Source organism: Solea senegalensis, linkage group LG1 (assembly GCF_019176455.1).
Source record: "Solea senegalensis isolate Sse05_10M linkage group LG1, IFAPA_SoseM_1, whole genome shotgun sequence".
Classification (NCBI taxonomy): Eukaryota; Metazoa; Chordata; class Actinopteri; order Pleuronectiformes; family Soleidae; genus Solea; species Solea senegalensis.
Window position 1 is genome coordinate 38,500,659 of NC_058021.1, and position 23,100 is coordinate 38,523,758.

The 23,100-nt window shown below is 38.4% G+C and overlaps 1 protein-coding gene across 3 annotated transcripts in view; it reads right to left on the reverse strand.

Annotated features, from left to right (window-relative positions):
• The window catches only part of pld1b (phospholipase D1b), a 34,143-nt gene extending 14,376 nt beyond the window's left edge, over positions 1–19,767 (reverse strand). The window contains exons 1-11 of one of the 3 annotated variants that reach the window (XM_044028459.1): positions 19,693–19,767; positions 4,139–4,309; positions 3,904–4,064; positions 3,660–3,802; positions 3,116–3,227; positions 2,967–3,032; positions 2,785–2,843; positions 2,534–2,626; positions 1,747–1,899; positions 1,105–1,254; positions 219–302 (exon numbers count right to left, since the gene is read on the reverse strand). In XM_044028459.1, coding sequence (XP_043884394.1) covers positions 219–302; positions 1,105–1,254; positions 1,747–1,899; positions 2,534–2,626; positions 2,785–2,843; positions 2,967–3,032; positions 3,116–3,227; positions 3,660–3,802; positions 3,904–4,064; positions 4,139–4,277 — 1,160 coding nt within the window. In that variant the 5' untranslated portion in view covers positions 4,278–4,309; positions 19,693–19,767. Of the gene's footprint in view, positions 1–218; positions 303–1,104; positions 1,255–1,746; positions 1,900–2,533; positions 2,627–2,784; positions 2,844–2,966; positions 3,033–3,115; positions 3,228–3,659; positions 3,803–3,903; positions 4,065–4,138; positions 4,310–9,366; positions 9,498–17,369; positions 17,924–19,692 lie in introns of those variants that run through there. The other 2 variants (XM_044028475.1, XM_044028467.1) reach the window with 2 other exon arrangements.
• Between the last annotated feature and the right edge of the window lie 3,333 nt (positions 19,768–23,100).

Sequence of the window (23,100 nt, forward strand, 5' to 3'; positions counted from 1 at the left end):
AATGTCCTGGAATTTCACATCATCTGTTGTGTGTGGGTGTGGGTGTGTGTGTGCGTGTGTGTGTGTGTGTACTTGCATAACAGGAGCCTGAGTCTGAGCCTCAGATCGTAACTGATCGGTTCTACCAGAAAACCTCCTGGAGAGGTGACCGCCATGTGCACCGACTGCATTCTGACACGCCCGCACGCACGCACACTCACATGCACAAACACACTCACCACCAGTCGGTGATAAAAATCTCTTCTTTGGCTTCTTCAAGAGCATCAGCCACGTCCTCCATGTATGTTTTCCCATTCACATACCTGCAAAACACACACACACACACACGTTATATATTTATATTCATCATATTTAAAAAAACAAATATAACAAACATGTTGTCAGTGTGTTTTTGTAATTATGTGAGCATTAGTTCATATGTATACAGATATTTACTGAAATATACGATAACATGTGCAGTTACAGGAGCGTTAAAAACAAGCAAAGTAAATGATTAGACAAATTATTAAATATTGGATGGCAGCAGCAGCAAATATTTAGTTAGTGCTTTATGTGTGTTTTCAGAAGAATTTACCACGGCCCTTGAATGCATCTCGTTAGCTCAACACACTGTGAATCCTGCGTTACTTAACCCCATAATAACACTTTCAATATTAAAACAACAACGTATACGATTTTACTTATAGATACAAACCAAACAGTAGGGTTCTTGCAACCCTTGTTGCTCGAACCCTAATAAAGGTTCATTACATGCAAAACAACGTGAATCATGAACATTCTGGTCAGATTAATCATTCAGTCTGTCTTCTTCTGAGGTATCATGCTGAAATTAATGTTGTTAATGGACGACGCACACACACACGCACACACAGTCTCACAGACAGTATAGTGTTGCCCAGCAGGAGGACAGGTGACAAGCAATAAAGGCTCACTTTCCCTCTCTTTGAGTCAAATTACTCCAGCAACACACACACACACACACACACACACACACACACACACACACACACAGTGTCCGTCGCTAATTCGTGTCAATTAAACACAAAGAAAGGGAGAAGCTGCGCAGTGTAATTTGTCTCTTATTGAAGAGTCAAGAGGCGTTACCATTTGGCCGGAATATTCTCCTCCTGTCTAGCGAAGGAGTGGAAGCGGTGCTCGGTGAGGAAGGCGGCGCCGTGCTTGTGGACGAAGCCCTCGATGGCCTGACCCCACCAACGGGCGTGTCTGTAGCTGCTGCACTTGAGCACCAGAGACCTGACGAGACACAAACAAGCCTTTAAATCTGATGTCTATGACGTGTTAAGAACACGTTCACATCTTTATCACACTGTTACACAGACTTTTCCAACAGGAAACTGGAGTTTCTAAACCGCTCTTTCCCACACCAAAGCCCATACAGAAAAACAGTGATTTTAACATCACAGCACACAGGAGTTGTTGATCCACTGCTGCCTCCATCACTAAGTTCAAATGTCTTATTTCGTAATTTTCGGCATTAAAAATCCTTCACTTAGATTTACCGCAGTGACACAAAGTGACCATACAAGGCAGCAGTGAACCAGCAGTTCCTGTGTCATTTTCTCTATGGGGTTAGGTGTGGGAGAGTGAGTGGTTTACAGACTTTATGGCAAAAATCTTGTCTTGCTTTGCTTTACTTTTTCATTAAATTAGAAATAAATAAATAAAAAAAGAAAAGAAAGAGAGAGAGAGTGAATGTGGAAACAGAACAAACACTGGATCACAGACCTGGACAGGCTGTCGATGCGGACGCCATGTGTGGTCTCCGTTTCTTTGGAGTCCATCTTAATGCTGAACTCTGTGTCCACCAGCATCACGAACGAGATGACACCAGAGTCCGGCTTCATGTACAGCAGGAAAGAGTCCTTCACCACCAGCCAGCTGAACACAGGTTTTTGAAGTGTGGTTAATACTCAGTTAAACACATTACTGTAATCTATTGTTCCTCTCAAGCCGCTATAATCTTATTTAGATGACACAAAGTGATAAAATCTAAGTCCGCTGTAGTTTTACAATATCTTAAGAATGTGTTTGTGTCTTTATCTCACTGTGAGACAGACTTTTCCAACAGGAAACTGAAGTTTGTAAACCACTCACTCTCCCACACCAAAGCCCATAGAGAAAATCAATGATTTTAACATCACAACACACAGGAGTTGTTGATCCACTGCTGCCTCCATCACCAAGTTACAATGTCTTATTTTATCATTTCGGCATTAAAAATCCATTGTTCAGATTTACCTCAGTGACACAAAGTGACCACACGAGGCAGCAGTAGACCAGCTGCTCCTGTTTGCTGTGAGGTTAAAATCACTGATTTTCTCTAACGGCTTTGGTGTGGCAGAGTGAGTGTTTTACAAACTTCAGTTTTCTGCTGAAAAAGTCTGTCAAATTCATTTTAATGTCAAACGCTGGAAATTAAACCTCCACTTTAACTTCTGAGAGACACTCACAGCATCTCTGATATATTTACACTGAGTTATTCAACAGAAGAATATAACGTGCTTTAACTGACCGCTTGGACCAGCGGTAGCACATTTTGCTGTGACCGCAGCAGTTCAGCCCGGGAATCCTGTGACCGCCGGAGCGTTTCAGCACCATTCCTTCTCTGAAACACACAGAAAACTAACATTCTACAAACACACGGACAATAAACGGGCATGCGAAAAACAAACACGTCATAAAATAAGAGAACCATTTCTAATTTAATAAATACATTTTACTACTTTTCTTTATAGAAAGAAAGTCAGAGAGTTGGGTTCTTACAGGCCTTTAGGTCCAAGGTCATGGATGAAGGACAGCTGACTTACGTCGATGAACTCCATCTGAGGAAATGAAATGAAAGGAAAGCTGCGACGTTAAACTTCCCCTAGACTTTTCAAAAATGTGTGGAAAACATACAGGAGCATTTTTTATATCAACACATGATCATCCACTGTCGTCCTCACCAGGGCGTGGTAGTTCCTGTACATGGGCATCTTCAGCAGCTTATTCAAGTAATCTTCAAGTGATTTCTGGAACAAAATCAACAACGCGATGCGGTTACACTGAGTCCGAGCAGGAACGAGAGCATGAGGAGAGCAGGGAGATGATTTACCTTGCGACTGGACACTTGCTCCTCTCTGACCAGCTCCTCTCCCCCTCCTCTGGGAAGGTTCGGCATGTGCCGCGCGTCATCTCTCGTCGCCGGGTTTCTCTTTATCGTGTGACTGCACAGAGACAGTGGCTCATGTTTAGCTCCTAACAAAAGATTCTCCTCATCAAATCTTAGTCTATAACATGTTTGCCACTTTATCTCACTGTTAAAATGACTTTTACCAATAGAACATTAAAGATTTTCATCATTTCGTAAACCATTCACTCTCCCACACCAAACCCCATAGAGAAAATCAGTGATTTTAACATCACAGCACACAGGAGTTGTTGATCCACTGCTGCCTCCATCACTAAGTTCAAATTTCTTCTTTTGTGAGTTCGGCATTTAAAAACTTTTATTCATATTTATTTCAATGACATAAACTGACCACACGAGGCAACAGCACACCAGCAGCTCCTGTGTCCCTGTGAGCTAAAATCACTGATTTTCTCTATGGGGTTTGGTGTGTGAGAGTGAGTGGTTTGTCTAACAGTGAGACACGTACCTGCGTGTGGGCAGCGGCAGCCGCATGAAGGTCTTGTACGTCCTCAGTTCCCTGTGAAGGTCGTGGAAGTGTTTCTCCTTCCTCTTCACCAGCCACGTGAACTCGCCGTGTTTCATCTCGATCTTAAACACCGCCGGCATCGACTGCGTCACAGAGCACAGCAGCCGGGACATTTAAATAAATGTTTACTTTTAAAAAGCATTTATTTATTTAAAAAAAAGGAAAATGAAAGAGGCATGGGCACCTTGCTGACGCTCCTCTGGGTGGTGATGTTGAAGCGGTCCTGAGCTGAGGTGAAGCGCTCCACCTCCAGGATCTTGGCAGTGATCGGAGCGAGCAGGAAGACTTTGGCCTCGGGCTCCTTGAAACCCACAGTGTGGAAGATGGAGGAGAAAGGCAAGTGCTCTGCACACACACACACACGAAGGAGATTCAGAAACTGTGAGAATGTGTGGTGACCGGTGAAGAACACCACACACCTGTGGCGCCGACGTCCATCGTGTCGTACTCTCCGTCTCCTAGGTCCAGCTCACGGGTGTCCAGCTTCTCCATGATACCGGTCATGTCATTGGCGACCAGCTGCAGGGTGCTGGAGGTGGGGTCAGATGGTTGCAGCATGGTTAACACTTGATCCGGAGCCTGGGGCTCACCTGGAGAGACGGGGAGAGAGAGCGAGAGAGAAGCAACGTTATCAAGGTGTTCGTGTCCAGGTCCAGCTCGATGACAACATGGCCGCCGCTGACCACCAGTAGAACATTAAAGATTTTCATCATTTCATTTCCCATAGAGTTTTTATGATATCTGAAGAACATGTTCCATGTCTAACGAGGCCGTCTAACCAACAGGAAACTGAAGTTTGGAAACCACTCACTCTCCCACACCAAACCCCATAGAGTAAATCAGTGATTTTAACATCACAGCACACAGGAGTTGTTGATCCACTGCTGCCTCCATCACTAAGTTCAAATGTCTTATTTTGTCAATTTGGCATTTAAAATCATTTGTTCAGATTGACCTCAGTGACACAAAGTGACCACACGAGGCAGCAGAGGGAAAGCAGCTCCTGTGTCCCCGGCAGCTAAAGTCACTGATTTTCTCTATGAGGTTTGGTGTGGGAGAGTGGGTGGTTTAGTCTGTCTGAGAAATAAAGACGTGAACATGTTCTTAAGATATCATAGACTTAAATTGACTCACTCACAAACTTCCTGAATTATCCCTTTAACTTCTTCTCTCCAGTACTAAAACTAAAACGAGAGGTCATCCAACTCTGATCTACTTCCTGTTTTCATGACCTTTACCCCTGACAGGTGACTGAGGTGAATCACGAGAGAGTCCGAAACAAAAGTGTATCAAAGATCAAAGAGAGGAGGAAAAGTGAATGAGTAACTGAAGGTTCTTCTGAAGGTTTTCACACGTTCATTAACTACAAGACTGTGACATGTGTACATCACACACACACACACACAAACACACACACACACACACACTTCATCATCATGATGTTCCTCATGATGATGGAGCTGAGGTTCATGTTCCTAATGATGAAGCTGAGGTTCATGGTTCCTCCCCTGAGTTAATTTTCATGTGAAGAACAAAGACCGTTTGAAGACTTGTTGAGAAGATGTCCCTCAGGGCATCAGACAGTCAACAACCTCCAGGTCTCCAGGTCTTAGCTGTTTTCTGTGTTTGTCTGTAAACATTCTGTCTCTTTGTAGTCATGTTGTTTTTCTTTAGTTGACAGTTTCAAGATTCAAGATTTCAAGATTTCTTTATTGTCATTCCAACACACATTAAGACATGAGGTCAGAACGAAATTTCAGTCTCTCCAGAACCCGGTCAGCCCAGCAATAAAAGAAAGAAAGAAGAAAAGAAGAACCAACAGTTTAACTTAACAAAATATAAATTAAAAAAAGATTAAAACTTTAAAACCTCTGGAGGTAAGGTGCTGTGCAAAAGGTGGCGTACAGTACTGGGGGCATGTGCAAAGTACAGTCCGTGGGGTTGGGGGCAGCAAGGCTATGGGGGCTACAGAGAGTTCAGGAGTCTGACAGCTCCAGGGTAGAAGCTGTTCCTCAGTCTCGTTGTCCTGCTCTTGATGCTCCATAGCCTCCTGCCTGAGGGGAGGGGGGTGAACAGTGTGTGTACTGGGTGGGTGGGATCTCTCATGATGCAGGTGGCCCTTTTCCTGCATCTGGAGGTGAAGATGTCTGTGATGGTGGGGAGGCTGCTGCCCACAGTTCTCTGTGCAGCTTTCACCACTCTCTGCAGAGCCTTCTTCTCTGCTGCAGAGCAGCTGCCGTGCCACACAGTGATGCAGGAGCACAGGACACTCTCCACTACACATCTGTAGAAGGTGATAAGGGCTGACCTTCCTAGTCCAGCACGTCTCAGCCTCCTGAGGAAGTACAGGCGCTGGTGTGCCTTCCGGACCAGGCTGGAAGTGTTGCTGCTCCAGGTGAGGTCGTCCTTGAGATGCACGCTCAGGTACCTGAAGCTGGAAACCACTTCCACCACTTTTCCTCCGATGTGTAGGGGAGAATGGGGGGGATGTCTGCTCCTCCTGAAGTCCACGATCATCTCCTTTGTTTTCTTTGTGTTGATGCAGAGGTTGTTTTCCCTGCACCAACCCTCCAGGTGTTCCACATCCCGCCTGTAGCTGTAGCTGTAGCTGTAGCTGTGTCTGTGTGGTCAGGTTGTGTGTCTCTGTGGTCAGTTTGTGTGTCTCTGTGGTCAGGTTGTGTGTCTGTGTGGTCAGGTTGTGTGTCTCTGTGGTCAGTTTGTGTGTCTCTATGGTCAGGTTGTGTGTATGTGTGGTGAGGTTGTGTCTCTGTGGTTAGGTTGTGTGTCTGTGTGGTCAGGTTGTGTTTTCTCTGTGGTCAGGTCAGGTTGTGTGTCTGTGGTCAGGTTGTGTCTCTGTAGTCAGGTTGTGTGTCTGTGGTCAGGTTGTGTCTCTGTAGTCAGGTTGTGTGTCTGTGGTCAGGTTGTGTGTCGTTTGTGCTCACTATTGCAGAACAAAGTGAAAGTGACAAAAACCTTTGATGTGTTTCCTCTCTCAAAAAATGTTCCTACATTTCCTCAGAACAGAAGCACAGACAGTTTGTCTGCTTTCACTTCCTCCAGCTCACGACGCCATCACCAACCACAACAACACACACAGGTCTGAACCACACACAGGTCTGATCCACACACAGGTCTGATCCACACACAGGTGACAGGCCAGATAAGTGATTCAAACAGGATTTAAACAAATGAGATGTAAACACAGGAACATGAACTGTCATATGTTTAAAGCAAAGAGCAGCAAGAAACTCAGGCCGTGACGTTTGTAAACCACTCACTCTCCCACACCAAACCTCATAGAGAAAATCAGTGGTTTTAGCTAGTGGGGACACAGGAGCTGCTGGTCTACTGCTGCCTAGTGTGGTCACTTTGTGTCACTGAAGTAAATATAAATGCAGGATTTTAAATGCTGAATTGACAAAATAAGACATTTGAACTTAGTGATGGAGGCAGCAGTGGATCAACAACTCCTGTGTGCTGTGATGTTAAAATCACTGATTTACTCTATGGGGTTTGGTGTGGGAGAGTGAGTGGTTTCCAAACTTCAGTTTCCTGTTGGTTAGACGGCCTCGTTAGACATGGAACATGTTCTTCAGATATCGTAAAAACTTAAACTGATGTAGATTTTATTCTGCAGGCTGTTTAATAAAGGCCTCTCTCTGTTGACTATCCTTTTAAGTCTCTATTTATTCTATTTACTGTGCAAGAGTCAAATGTATGTGAAAGTGCACCTGACAGTGTCTCTGCAGGAGAATGAACAAAACCTGCTGCTGGAACCAGTCGTGCAGGGAATTAGAATATAAAAGAGAAGAAGAAGATACAGATACAGATGAAGATAAAAGCAGCTGCAGATGGTAACAGACCTCACTGCACTCATATTCCGGGCTTAAATTTCACTGTAGCACAGCTTTGGTTACAGATACACTCATACACTCCTGTGTCTTCTCTCTGCAATATCAGCTCCTAAAATCCCTTGTGTTATTAATGCAACGAAAAAACATCAAAAAAATGTTGTAATATCACAAAAAAAAAACCACACAAGTTACTCCAAGAACATTACTTGTGTTATTAAAAATGTCAGAACAAAAAACATCTACAACTTCACTAAAATAATTCACAAAATGTAGTAATATTACAAAAAACACAAGTCATGTTCGTAAAATTTCTCAAAATGCAGAAATGTTATTTAAAAAAAATCACTTGTGTAATTAAAAATGTCAAAAGCTGACATTCTAGGAAAAACATACATTATTAAAAATGTTAAAAAATGTTGTAAAGATACAAAAAAACAATATATGCTGAACTAAAACTGTAGAATGTAAAAAAACTTTACTGAAGTAAAAAGGTTGTAAGTGACAAAATAACTTATGTTACTGCAATAAAATTGTTTCCAAATGTACTAATGTTACAACAAACACAACTTATGTTAGTAGAAATGTTACAAAATGTTGAAATATAACAAAAAACACACATTACTTCACTGAAAATGTTTTTAAAAAGATTGCAGTGACAAAATAACAATAGTTATTGAACTAAAATTATTTTAAAAAAGTACTAAAGTTACAAAAACATAACTTATGTCACTATAAAATGTTGAAATGTTATTTAAAAACGGTAAGTAGCTAACGGTAGCTACTTCAGTCCAACTTCCTCTGCTTGACTTTTCAAATTAAAAGACCAAAGCTTGATTTCTATAATAAACACTTTGTGACTCGTCCAAGAAAATTTGTCATTAACCTTGAAAACAAAAGAAAGAAAAGTGTGTTTGTCAAGAAGATTGATGCTCTGTGTGTGTGTGTGTGGAGCACTCACACTGATTGGCTAAACTGCATCACTCTGCAGACTCTGAGTCTCTCGCTCTTTAAATGAGTTTCTCAAATATCTCATGAATCTTATCAGACAAAAAAATTTATTATGAGTTAATCCAACAACCTTTACACACAAACATGCTTATACAATACAGATGTTTATATGAAGATATATTTGAATTTCTTCATAATTTTTGACAACTTTTTTTTAAATTTAAATCAACATAAACCGAATAGAGAGATTCTGAGTGACACGTCTGCACTGCAGTGCATTTACGTATACAGTATATATGTATATATACACAATACCCATGTTTTTTATGTCAATATGTTTTAATTTCTTTACAATTTCTACTTTAATAAGAGTTTAATGAGAACAAACAGCTCGTTTTAACTTAAATCAACATAAACTGAATGATCTGCATGCTGTGTCTGCACTGATACAATTTAAAATAAAAACAATACATTTACTTATTATTATTGTTATTAATAATACTAATAATAATAATAATAACAATAATAATAACAATAATAATAATAATATGAGATACATGAAAGAAAAAAAACAAATAAACTTCTCAAGATTTTCAAAAACAAAAGTCTTAATAATGACGTACGAGGAAAATAAGTAATACAAAATAATAGTAATAATAATAAGCAGATTTAGGAAAATTAAAAACCAGCCATGACACACACACACACACACACACACACACACACACTCAGAGTGTGTGTGGAAACTGAGAACCACAGTGTGAAGGACACTGTATTATACAATAGCACGAGAGACATGAATATCCCTGTCTCACACACACATACACATACACACACACACTGACCTGAGCCTGCACAGGCCAAGGAAAGCCCATCTTCATCATCATCCTCACTCTTCTCTGTCAGAAAACAAACTGACTCATTTCAGAAAAAGCTACTGCTTCTCTGTCTCTCTCTCTCTGTTTGTCTGTATGTCTGCCTGTCTCTCCCTCACACACACACACACACACACACACATGGACACACACACACAGATACACACACACACTCAGTTGACAGCAGACTGCAGCAGGGCCTCAGACAGTGGAGGGGCAGACTCAGTGGGGGGCGGGACACAGTAAAACAGGGAGGAGACACTATTGGCCCAGAGGGGAATTCAGGAGCTCACAAGACAGCCAATGAGAGCAGAGCACGGGGGCGGGGCTTCTGGGGCTTTTGAGGCACCTGGCCATGTGAAAGCACGTGGACACTTTAAAAATATGCTCGATTTAGAGCAAAACAACTGCTACGACCATGAGGTCAACAAATGGTTACGAAAAAACATCAAAAATATTACACAATGTAGTAATGTACAAAAAATATATTTTTCTATTTTTTTCTTTTTTTTAAAAATCAGAAATATTATTGCGTTCCAAAAACATTTTTCTAAAAAATTCAAAAATGTAGTAATGTTACAAAAAGTATTCTAAAAAAACCAAACATGTAGTAATGCTACAATAAACAAGACCTGTGTAACATACATTACTTCACGTCACAAAATGTTAAACTAAAAAACAAACAATATTTGCTTGACTAAAATTTTGCAGTAATGTTACAAAATATCTTACTAAAAATGTGATAAAATGTTGAAATGTTATAAAACACTTAATTTTATTAAAAACACAAATATTGTCAAGTTTAGAAAATTGTTACTTTACTCTTTTTTTTTTACAAAATGTCAGAATGTTCCAGAAACTTGATCCATGTTACTAAAATGTCACGAATGAATGAAGCCCCTGCATAATTAGCTTGGTAGTTAGCTAAACTACTGATTATGCTAACATTAATTAAATAATGTGTGTTGTGCTTGCTAGTTAGCTAACTTAGCTATAATGTGAACTGTGCTGTTAAATTCCATCCATGTATCAATGCGGCTACATTATCTTACTAGTTGTCTACTGAACAAACCTACCTATAATTTTCACACGAGTCACATGTTGCTAATGTGTTGTTGTGAATTAATGAAAATACTGCATCACATGTTTAACATATTAATGACATTAGCTTATAGCTAACCTACTGGCGAATTACATGTTGCTATCATGTTTTTGTTTTTAGATAAAATACTGCGTCTTGTGTTTAACACATTGACGAGATTAGCTTGCTTGCTAACCTCACTACAACACAAACATTAATGATAAAGCATTAAAGCACACAGTGTTTGTGTGATCTGGACTAAATCATATTGTTTTCTTTAGCACAGGTTTGGCGCTGCCCTGCCCCGAGACAAGCGACCCGATGTGACTCACTGTTGACATTCTAGAGACGAACGAAAGCATTCAGACTCCCACTCAAATGTGACACACACACACACACACACACATGCACACACACACACAAACACCCTTCCCAGTGAAAGAAAATGTGATGAAGAAGCAGAGCTCCTGTGTAAACTGACATCTGTCAGTAGGAGTCTGGTACAGCTGGAGTCTCTTCGAAAACAATCAATAAATCAGAATTTTTCCTTCACTTCAGAATTTCCCTCCTATGTTCATTTGCCTCTTCTCTCTGTTGGGTCAACACCCAACCACTCTGAAGTTCTCTACAATCTCGTATTATTATCATGACTGACCTTGATTTGGCCTTCGCCATGAACACCATAACCACACACTTGGCAGTGCTGACTCTATTTCACACCGCGGTGTCAGAAATAACATCTCTCGGTGAAGCACATTCTCCAGCACTGACCCGTTAAACAAACCTGTCTGTGCCTGCGGTAAATGATAATGAAGAAAAGAGGAAGAAGATGCAGAAGTGACCACACGAGGTAAATTACTGATTTACTCTATGGGGTTTGGTGTGGAAAAGTGAGTGGTTTGGAAAATCTAACAGTAAGATGGTGTCTATTATGTAGCTATATTAAGTCTACGACATCTATGTCACATGTTCACGTCTTTATCTCACTGTGAGACAGATTTTTCCAACAGGAAACTGAAGTTTGTAAACCACTCACTATCCCACACCAAACCCCATAGAGAAAATCAGCGATTTTAACATCACAGCACACAGGAGTTGTAGATCCACTGCTGCCTCCATCACTAAGTTTTAATGTGTTATATTTAGAATTCAGAATTGAAAAACTTTCATTCAGATTTACTTCAATGACATAAACTGACCACACGAGGCAGCTGTAGACCAGCAGCTCCTGTGTCCCTGTGAGCTAAAATTACTGATTTTCTCTATGGGGTTTGGTGTGTGAGAGTGAGTGGTTTACAAACTGCAGTTTCCTGTTGGAAAAATCTGTGAGATAAAGACATGAACGTGTTTTTAAAGTTATCGTAGACTTAAATTGAATATTTTTTTAAAATGTAAATCACCAGAACTCTCGTTTTATTTTTGACTTATTAAGCAATTTGACATCCTATAAATAAGGTTTTTTAATCACTTGAAAATGTGGCATCTTTCCACACACACACCCACCAAATAAATTAAAAAGCTAATTTTCAACTTCTTCCAGTTTAAATCATCCTGTAAAATCAATCCCACAGATTCTTCATGAGCTGCAGCACAAGGACAAAAAAGAAAAAATCCACAGGAACATGAGAAATATTTCACCATGTGGGGAAAATATCCCACAGATGATAAAAGTGAAGATGATGAATGAGTGAATGAAGCTGACAGAGACTTCCTGCTACTGATCAATACTGTGCATCAGCATCACCTTAACTCACGTCTTAATCTGTCTGGATTATATTACCATGAAAAGAAGCTGCACTTTACTTTAAGTGTACAATTCAGAGAAAATAAGCAAATGAATATTCATGATTTCATCTCCATCATTTTGTGCTTGTATGAATAGTTTTAAAAAAAATGTCTCACACTGTGAGGACATTTTTTACTGAATTTAAGGGCTTTTTTACGGGTTAAAACTTGATTTTTGGTTAGGGTTGGAAGTTAAGGTGAATTTAAAGGGCTTAAGAGTGAAGACTTGATTTTAGGGTTAGGGTTGGACAGTGGTTTAGATCAAGGTTAAGGTAAGGGTTGGGATAGTGAAGGTTAAGGATTTACCTTAGCTAGGTATTAATGTGTGAGTGTCCTCACTAAAGGGCTTTTTGAGTTTAGACTAGAATCTAGGGTTAGAATTTAGTTGAGGTTAAGGTAAGGGTTAACATTAAGTTTTGATCGTGAAGGTTAAGATAAGGGGCAAGGAAAAGCATTAATCTATGACATAAAGGTGTACCAGAATATATGTGTTTAGCTTTGTGAGCTCCATGAAATGAAAGCAAGGACACATTTAAGAGTTTTTGAGAGTTAAGACTTGATTTTAGGGTACGGTAAGGGTTAACATTTAGTTGAGACATTTAAGGTTAAAGTAAGAGGCTAGGAAAAGCAATAATTTAGAAAAGCAGTCCCCAGTATGGGAGCCGTACCAGAATGTGTGTGTGTGTGCTTGTATGTGTCGCTTTGTGGGGTCTGTGACGTTTTGGCTGGTTTAAAGGTCTTTTTGAGAGTTTAGACTTAAGACTTGGTTTTAGAGTTAGGGATACAATTTGGTTTAGGTTAGATGTAGGGTTAGGGTTAAGGTTAGGTGTTTAGTTTTGATGGTTAAGGTTAAGGTAAGGGGCTAAGAAATGCATTATGTCTACAAGTGTTCTCACTAAGGTTGCTGTACAAACGTGTGTGTGTGTGTGTCACTGCAGCAGAACACAGTCACTGTGACTCAGCTCTGAAATCACTCACCACACCTTCCTTCACTGTGTGTGTGTGTGTGTCATTTAAATAAGTACACAGTCTTTGTTGATGGAGCTGACTACGACACAGCAGCACTGCCACCCGCAGGTCAGCTCCACTCACTGCATGTGCAATGTGTGTGAGTGAGTGAATGATCAGGATGAGCAACATTGTCCTCATCACTGAGGGAAACTCCGTCTCTTCACAGCCAAGATCAGAAATAACACGATAAAAATAGCAAGATGACGTGTGTAGATATATATTTTAGATAATATTTATAATATATATAAGATAATATAACAATGACACTTTTATTTGAAAAGATTTATTTTTGTGTAAGTATTTGAAAGTGCATTTGGGAACTGTTTTTAAAGTAATTTAAAGAAATATTATATATAAATGCAGTATACTGTGTGTTTAAATATGTATATATATAGAAGCATATGAAATGTATTTTACAGTATATACAACATAGGTCAAAAATAAGCTTTCAAAATTAACAATGTAAGTATTATTGCATTACATATATGCATTTTTAATTCAAAACAATTGTTTTAATGACATTAATGACTTTTTTAGTTAAAACAATTGTTTCAGTTAATTTTTTCTTTGATTAAAACTTTTAATAGCTATAGTTCTTTTAAGAGTGGTCATTTTATTTGTATTTCAGTAAAATTTCAAGTGAGTAGAAAATTGTTTTACTTCCACCTCCTTTTTTTTTAGTATATTTGTGTTGTTTGACCATCACATTCTGTGATTTTGAGGTGGAAAAGTACAAATATTTTCTTATTGTTAATTTAGATGTTTTTTCTTTTGTAATACAACATTGGCTGTTACAGTGGAATTTAAAGGGGAAATACTACTACTACTATAATAATAACAATGATTATAATAATAATAATAATAATAATATTACCCACCATAAATACACAGCTTCACTCACATGAAAAACGAACAACGACCTTTGCTCCCAGTGCAGGTGAATTCTTTCACTTGCACTGGGAGTGTTTAAAACAAGAGTTAAAACTTCCACTCATTCATGGAAAACCTCGCTCTTCCAGTTTCAGGGAATGTGACGTTTGTAGGTGAAAGGGAAAAGAAAGAAAGAAAGAAAGAAAGAAAGAAAGAAAGGAAAGAGGCAATTTATGTATGTATTAATTATCATTTAATCCTATGATGGTTTTCTTGAATTATCAATTAATTGTCTGGTCAATAAAATCTAATAAAAGTCTGAAAATCAGATCAGAATGTCGTTGTTTTTGTCTACAAACCTACAATTAATCAGTTTTAACAATTTCACCATCAGGTGGAGCAAAAACCCCAGAAACGCTGAATAACACAATAAAATGAACACAAATAATCTCACTCAAACCTTATTATCAAAATGGCTGACTATTACTTTAGTATTTGATTAATAATCAACTAATAGTTGCAGCTCTATAGCGATCGTCATTGTCTTACATTTTATGGACCAAACTATTATGGCCCAAGCCATGAATAGTAGGGGCCGAAACGAGGAGCCTATCGTAATCCTTGAGATGTTTATTGTACATGTGTCTTTGCAGTAATTTTTGAGGCTGAGCATAAAAACTCTTGAAACTCTGCATGGAGCTCAGGTCAGGCGAAAATGCAATATTGGCATAGTTCCTGGCCCTGTGTGTTCATTGCTCTATAGCGCACCCTAAGGTGAAAACGGGGCAAAGAAACTTGGTGGGAAGATGTTATTGACCAAGACAAAGAAAAAAATCCCCCGTAAGCAAGACATCAATTCAGCAGGAAGTCGGCCATTTGGAATGTTGCCGTCCATTTTGGCGATTTGCACAGCATGTGACAACACTCAAAATCCCCCAAAAACACAAGTCATGACCTCATGACCTCAAGACTCAAATGTGACCGTGTCATAGGAGGAGTTAGAATCAAGTTAAAATTCATCAGCTCAGGTTTTAAAAAACAAAAAGGAGGAGGAAGTTTGAGCATTGTCGCCGCGGTAACAGCCCAGCTCACACTGAGCATTTTGTTCCACAAACAATGAGCGTCTCCTTGAGAATGAATTAATCCGTTCACATGATGTCATGTCAACATTCTTCCTGTTTCGTTCTGCCTACAGAATACCTATTTTCTTCAGATTTTTACTTCTAGTTTTATATGTCATTTTATTTTGCTCGTACACTTTTCATTACATATTTTTATACTTTTATACTTTATTTTTATTATTATGCTTTTATAATTTTTTATGTTTTTTTAAATTATACTTAACTTATAGTTTAAATGTAAAGTATAATCTTAACCTTTTGTGTTATATTTTTTATACTATTTAATTATACTTTTATACTTTATTATTATGCTTTTATAATTTTCATTATACTTTTGTGTTATACATTTACATATACATTTATTTTAGGCACTTTGTTATAGTTACATTATTTTTACGACGTTCCACAAGATCAATTTGATCAAATTCGTCATTTTCCTGTTCATTTTTTTTTAGCTTCATTCTGAGAAAATATTTTCCATATTTATTTAACAAAATATTAAAACCGTCTGTTTGAGCTTCTTTCATTGTTACACCGATGAGAGAATGAACCATCAATTATGTTCATTCTTTTTAACTTTTGCAACGAGAGCAGACGGAAACAACGAGAAAACAAAGAGGAGAAAAATGCAAAAAGCTTCAAAATGTTTGTCGGTTCAAAAAAGTGGTTTACGCACATATTTCAGCTGAATCATCAGAATTGCTCTTTCTATGCAGATGATAAAGGGTCATTCTACAATCGTTCTTTTTTTTTACACATAATGCAACTTATATCTCATGCACACACGCACATGCACACATGCACACGCACACACACACACACATGCACACACGCACACACAGTTAGCTTATTAACCTTTGCAGATTGACAGAAAACCTTATATCCAGCTGTTAAAATGGAGTGGAAACGACAGCTGATCTTATTCATCCTTCTGCCTTCAGGTCGTTCAAATGTCTTAGCGATAAACCGTAATTGTATAAATCGGAGTTTAAGGTCACGCACATATACTTATAGTAGTGTGCACTGACAGATCGATTTTGTTTCAGGTACTTTTTAGTTTTTCTTTGACGCCTCCAGCAACAATAAACCAATAAACCAGTTCTTTCAGTGAAAAAACCTCAGCAGATAAATTAGCTTCTCCGCAGCTTCAGACACATACATTTTTTTGTTTTTACCCTGTCCTGCCCAGTACTTAAGACATGTACTATGGTTGACTGCATGCCTTGTGGTGTTGGACAGATTTGCTGTGCGCCGGGCGAGTCTGTGATACTCGGTACTGTGTTATTTTTATTTATTTGTTTTATGATTATGTGGTGTGGGCAGCCGGTCCGGACAGGAGGACAGGGAGTGGACAGACAAGGGGAAGGGGAGGGAGGGAGAGAGAGATGCTTGACTCAGCAGATTCAGTTAAAGCTAAATTTGTAGCCGTTAACAAATAAAGTTGCTTAAAAATAAACAAAATGGTGTCTTTGGATCTTGTAATACGGTCACAAACATGACTGAATTATTTAATTGAGAAACATTATACATACAGTATATTTACGTGTATATATATATATATATACCAGTAAACATAAGTTACTTATGTTAAAAAAACATACATTTCAAGTATTCAAAAAATATTATTTACATAAACCAACAAGATTACAAAATATGGGATTTCAACAAAACATTACTTATGCTACAAATTCTTTTTACGAAAAGTTGTAACTTACATAAAATAAAATATATATTGCATTACCAACAAGGTCTGCATTAGCATGAGCATTTAAAATATGTAAATATATATACATACATATATATATACACACACACACATGTATATATACATATATATGTTAAAATTTGAACAAAAGAAGTTACTACCCCCCCCCCAAACAAAAATAAATAAAAAATTGTAACACAATATGTTTTACTTACATTACCAAAAAGACCCAAAAGGTAGCTTTACAAAATAATTGTGTTACAAAACTGGTGAGTGTAACACTGGTTAGTGTTGTGTAAAAAAAATCTAACTGACACCAAACATAATTTGAAAAAAGTTGTTATATTATACAACAAAAACTTTTAAATGTTGTAACGTTACACAAAGAAACTTTTCTTACCACAAGGGTTTTTTCTTGCTTCACAATGCACAGCAACAAAACAGATCTCTCCCTTTATGTCAGACTACCCACACTGGTATTTGTCGAAGATTAGATCAGATCCGGCTCCACTAACCCATCTGACGCTGCCAAAGCATCGCATTCAAAAAATAAATCAAACTTAAAGTGGTTTAGATCTAGTTTACAAAAAACATAAATCATGTGTTTTTCTTTTCACCATAAATAAATGTTAGGTTTAAGACAAAGACTTGACAAAGAACACAAGGCCTGAAAAAACTACATAAAGTTTCAAAATGGCTAAAAATGACTCAAGAAGACCAGGCAGAAACTCGATAGGACTCAGGATTCATTCAGATTTGGCGAGAAAACACTTATTTTTCTTCTGTCCTAATGTCAACATTTTGAAGTATCTCTACTGTGTTCCTCAGTGATGGTCAGCTGCTGTGTCATGTTCCTGTGAGTCATGACATGTTTCTGCTGATGATATTTATTAAAGGATGAAACTCTCCCACCACGCCCACTGCCGCCCCGTGAGCTCTCCCTCTCTCTCTCACTCTGTGACATTGCTTATTTATGAAATGGCTTTTCCAGCAAACATTTGGCAGCATGGGAGTGCTTAATTGACTTTGAGGGTGTGTGTGCCTTAGTACCACACACACACACACACACACACACACACACTGTCCTACCTGTGCACTGGTAGAACCAAACCCATTAGCTAGTCTCACAGTAGAGAACAAGTGAGTCAACCAATGAAAAATTTACACAGACTCATACAGGAAAAGCAGGTATTTCTGAAACACACACACTTCCTCACTGTTGTATTACAACAACCTGTTGAGCCCGTGTTTCTCCACACTTCTTGCAGCATTACAACAGTGGACAGACTGAAACTCAACTGAAGTGACTTCTCATGAGGAGAAGGAATCAGAAGACAATCCAGGACAATTAAAATGTTTGTTGCTCCATGTGAACCTTAGTGTGACAGAAGTTCTACAGAGAACAAACATGTAATAAAAGTTAAAAACATTGAGGTCTTAAAGAGCAGCAGCAGCTTCTCAACAATGATGGATCCAAATGAAGGAGGAGAAAAATCAATATTCATAAAGAGCATTAGAGGGAACATCTGCCAAAATACGTTTCACAACAACAGTCTGAGAAAAAAATGAAGAAAGAAGAAGAAAAATTTCAAAATAATGTTTCCTCCCTTTCAAACACTAATGGTTATTAATTTGATTATGTTTGCATGTATTTATACACAAGTATAAATGTATGTTATTATATAAAAAAGAACAACACAATTTATTTATTTTTTTAATTGTGCGCTAGCAAGCTAACTAGCTACAAGCAAGCTAAAGTCACTATAAAAGCCCCCACAAAACATGGCACCTTTAAAGTGGACATTTTAAAAAATATATCATCTGCCGAGCCACATATTAATGCTGGTGGTTTACTCTTGGCCCACAGGCCGTGTGTTGCTCACATCAAACATTTGTTTATATTAAAAAGTTAAAAACTGTGTCCAAGTCAAAGACAAACAGCATAAAATTCAAAAAGAAAGAAAGCCAATTTGATTAAATAAAGACAATAAATCAGAGATTAAAGATGATAACAAAAACAAGTGAGCGCAATCAATGCTTTTTGTCCTCAATGAGGCTAAACGTGTTTTAAAAGTTAGATATTACACATATATACGCAAAAAGAAGAGAAAAGTAGAGGAGCGCTAAATACATTTCAACATTCCAGTTGTTTATTTCTATCACAAACAACATTAACTCGATGTGTAGTAAAACCACAACAAATGGGCCGAAAACAAGTGTACAGTGGGTCGTGTGTGGGCCACGAGCCTCAGGTTTGACACTAGAGCTTTAAGTTGTGTGATGAGGTGAGGTGATGTTTGAATGGAGAGAAGAAGAAGCTGACTGAGGTGGAAGTGCAGGTTTGTTTGGTTTTAACAGGAACAGGACTTCGATACAGAAAAGGGAAGAAGAAGCAGCAGCAGTGTGTGTGAGTGTGAGTGTGTGTGTGTGTGTGTGTGTGTGTGTGTGTGTGTGTGTGTGAGCTTCAGGAATAAAACATGTGAGCTTCTCCTTCATCCACCTCCACAGAGTCTCAGCTCAGATTCCTCCACGTCCTCCATCTCAGCAGCATCTCCAACCAAAGCAGCTACAATTACGCGTTTTACGCAGCTGCGCTAAAAACAACGCACCGCAACAACTTACGCCACTGAAACACACGCACACACACATGAATGAAGGTGGCACACACTGACACACACACACAGAAGAAGAGGGTGAAGTTGAATAAGTGATTTTTTTTTTACCTCCTGATGTTTGGATGAAGCAGCTGCTGCTGGAGTGACTGAGTGAATGAGCGCAGAACACGTTGACACACGCTCTCACACACCTCCTGCAGTGCGTAAAGCTACTGTGACGCAACACACCACTTCCGCTGGAGACACCTTCACAATAAAAGAGCCGACTGTTGTTATTCGTTCTGAAACGGTGTCTTCCTCGCTCTGGCTGTGACGTCAGTGTACAAAGTATGTACAATTGAAGACATGCCCACGTTGGGATACCACGCCCACTCGATGCTAATTGGGTCACAGAAGAGAGCAAACTTTACTATGTTTACGATTTACTGTGAAATAATTACAACGGATTTGTTAAGTTATAGCTCCATCTACTGGCAACAGGAAATCACGTAGTTGAATGTGTTGCCGTGGCAATGTGGCAAATTTTGATGTTTTCATCAGCACAGGTGTAAACAGTCAATATTGTGAAATAGTTACGACTCATTCTTCCTATAATCCTTCATATTCACTGATGTTGTACTGATGACTTCATGTGTTTTCCTATGCAAAAAAATAAACGAAATAAAAAAATTGTTCATCAGTAATCTCTTCATTCTGATTCTCTAACTGAACAAACATGTCAATGTGTCGTATTCGTTTAAAATGAAGTGAAATAAAATGTTTGTTTTTGACGAATGAAAATAAACCTTTACTTTGAAGGGCTGCTTCTCTCACTTCCGGACAGGAAACTTAACAAAGCTGATAAACAACATTGTAACATGAGAGAGGGTTAGTTTCACCTCAACCATAACCAGATGATAACTATCCCTTAACCTTAACCTTAACCACAGTTCTTAGTCTTAGTCCTAAACTTTAACCAGCTTCTCAGAAATGATTGGTTCTGCCTCATTAGGACCAGGTTTTAGTCTCCATTTAGACTACTACTACTACACACACACATACACCCACCCACCCACACCCACACACACACACACACAAACCTGCAGTTAAACTAACAATGTTCTCTGTGGTTCAGCTGATGCCTGCAATCAGCTGAACCACATAATCAATGTGTCAGAGTGTGTGTGTGTGTGTGTGCGCGCGTGTGTGTTCATGTGGGGGAGGAGGGGGGATGGGTTGATGTGGGCAGAAGATGATGCTTGGTTTCAGACTTGATGTGGGATTTTTTTTGTCTTCTTTATTTATTAATTTTTCACAAAGTATTGTTTCCATACATTATAATTATATCATTATATATAATTATATATCATAAACTTTCATTTCCCATATAAGGCCAAACTCCAGGTTCATAATTATCCTAAAAAAAGGTTATGTCATAATAAATAATAAATATTGTGGATTTTCTTTCCAAACTGTTTTTATTGAAATGCTTCACTGTCATATCCAACATCATTTCATATCAGAAACAACTGAAACATTAACAAATAAAGCGATTGCACTTCATTATCGTTGTACATGAAAAAGGTGTAAATGAAATATTTTAGCAGCGATTGTTTTGCTCTGTAATGAAATAATAATAATAAAAAATAAATAAAAAAATAAAAAAATAATAATAACAATAATAATAATAATGATGTTGATAGTGGACGTGCATGTAATTAATATTTAAACCAAAGCTGATACAAGCTGCTGTTACTGCTGCTGCTGCTGCTGCTCCTTTATGATCCAGTCAACTATGTTACACTCTGTTACATGACATAACCACCTACACACCTACACACACACACATGCACACACTGATACACACACTGACCTGCAGTATCAGACGCCTGGAGGCATTTGTTTATATGCGATCATGCAGCGTGACCTCCACCTCACACACACACTCAAAACTGCAGCAACAGCAACAACAGTAGAAACAGCAGCAACAGTAGAAACCTTGTTGATAGTACAGCGGCCTCACTGCAAAGTACATTAGATTGTGTTGCCCCTCTGAATAAGAAAGTGGTGAATCAGATGAGACGAGCACCATGGTTTAACTCCAATACTCGCGCTCTTAAACAGGCATTACGTAGATTAGAAAGAAAATGGCATTCCAGTGACCTAGAAGAATTTTATATAGCCTGGAAAGATGGTTTTGTAGCTTACAAAAAGCCCTACACAAAGCTAGCGCTGCCTATTATTATTCTTTAACTGAAGATTGATGACTTTATGAACTTTTTTGTGAATAAAATAACATCAATTTGAGAAAAATTGATCATCTCCTCCCTCGTATTGCGACTCATATTTTAGCACAAGAGCTTTAGAAGCACCAGGTGCACAGTTAGACAGTTTCTCCCCTATACTGTAGATCTCCCTGAGTTAACATCATTAGTTTCAACATCCAAACCATCAACCTGTCAGTTAGATCCTATCCCCACCAAATTGTTTAAAGATGTGTTTCCTTTAATAAACACCTCTATATTAACTCAAATGAATCTATCCTTATTAACTGGATATGTGCCCCATACATTTAAAATAGCAGTTAGCAAAAAATCAACCCTTGACCCAGATATTTTAGCCAATTACCAACCTATATCTAATCTTCCCTTTGTTTCTAAAATCTTACAAAAGGCAGTTGCTAATCAGTTATGTTAATATTTGCACATTAATGGCCTGTTTGAAGATTTTCAGTCAGGTTTTAGATGAAACCATAGCACAGAAACAGCACTAGTTAAAGTTAGTAACTCAGATAATGGTCTAGTCTCTTTACTTGTCCCGTTAGATCTTAGTGCTGCATTTGACACCATTGATCATACTATTCTACTGCAGAGATTGGAGCAGACTCTTGGGATCACAGGTGCTGCCCTCTGCTGGTTTAAATCATACTCACTGATAGATTCCAGTTTGTTCATGTTAATGATAAAGCCTCACTACAAACAAAAGTTAATTGTGGAGTTCCACAAGGCCGAGTGCTTGGGCCTATACTTTATATATGCTTCCTCTAGGGAACATTATTAGGAAGCACAACATACACTTTCATTGTTATGCAGATGACACACAGCTATATTTATCAATGAGGCCAGAGACATTAAGTCCTGGATGACCTGTAACTTTCTACTTTTAAACTCAGAAAAAACTGAGGTCATTATACTCGGTCGTAAACACCTCAGAGAAAAACCTTCTGATCACTTTGTCACTTTAGATGACATCACCATGGCTTCTAAAGACATGGCTTTGACCAGGAAATGTCATTTGATTCACACATAAAACTCATTTCCAGAACAGCCTTATTCCACCTGCGGAACATTATGAAAATTAGAAACATCCTGTCTTTACAGGATGCTGAAAAACTAGCTCATGCTTTTGTTACATCTAGATTAGATTACTGTAACTCCTTATTATCAGGATATTCCAACAAGTCTGTTAGAACCCTTCAGTTCATTCAAAATGCTGCAGAACAAGTTCTGACAGGAACTAGAAAGAGAGGCCTTATAA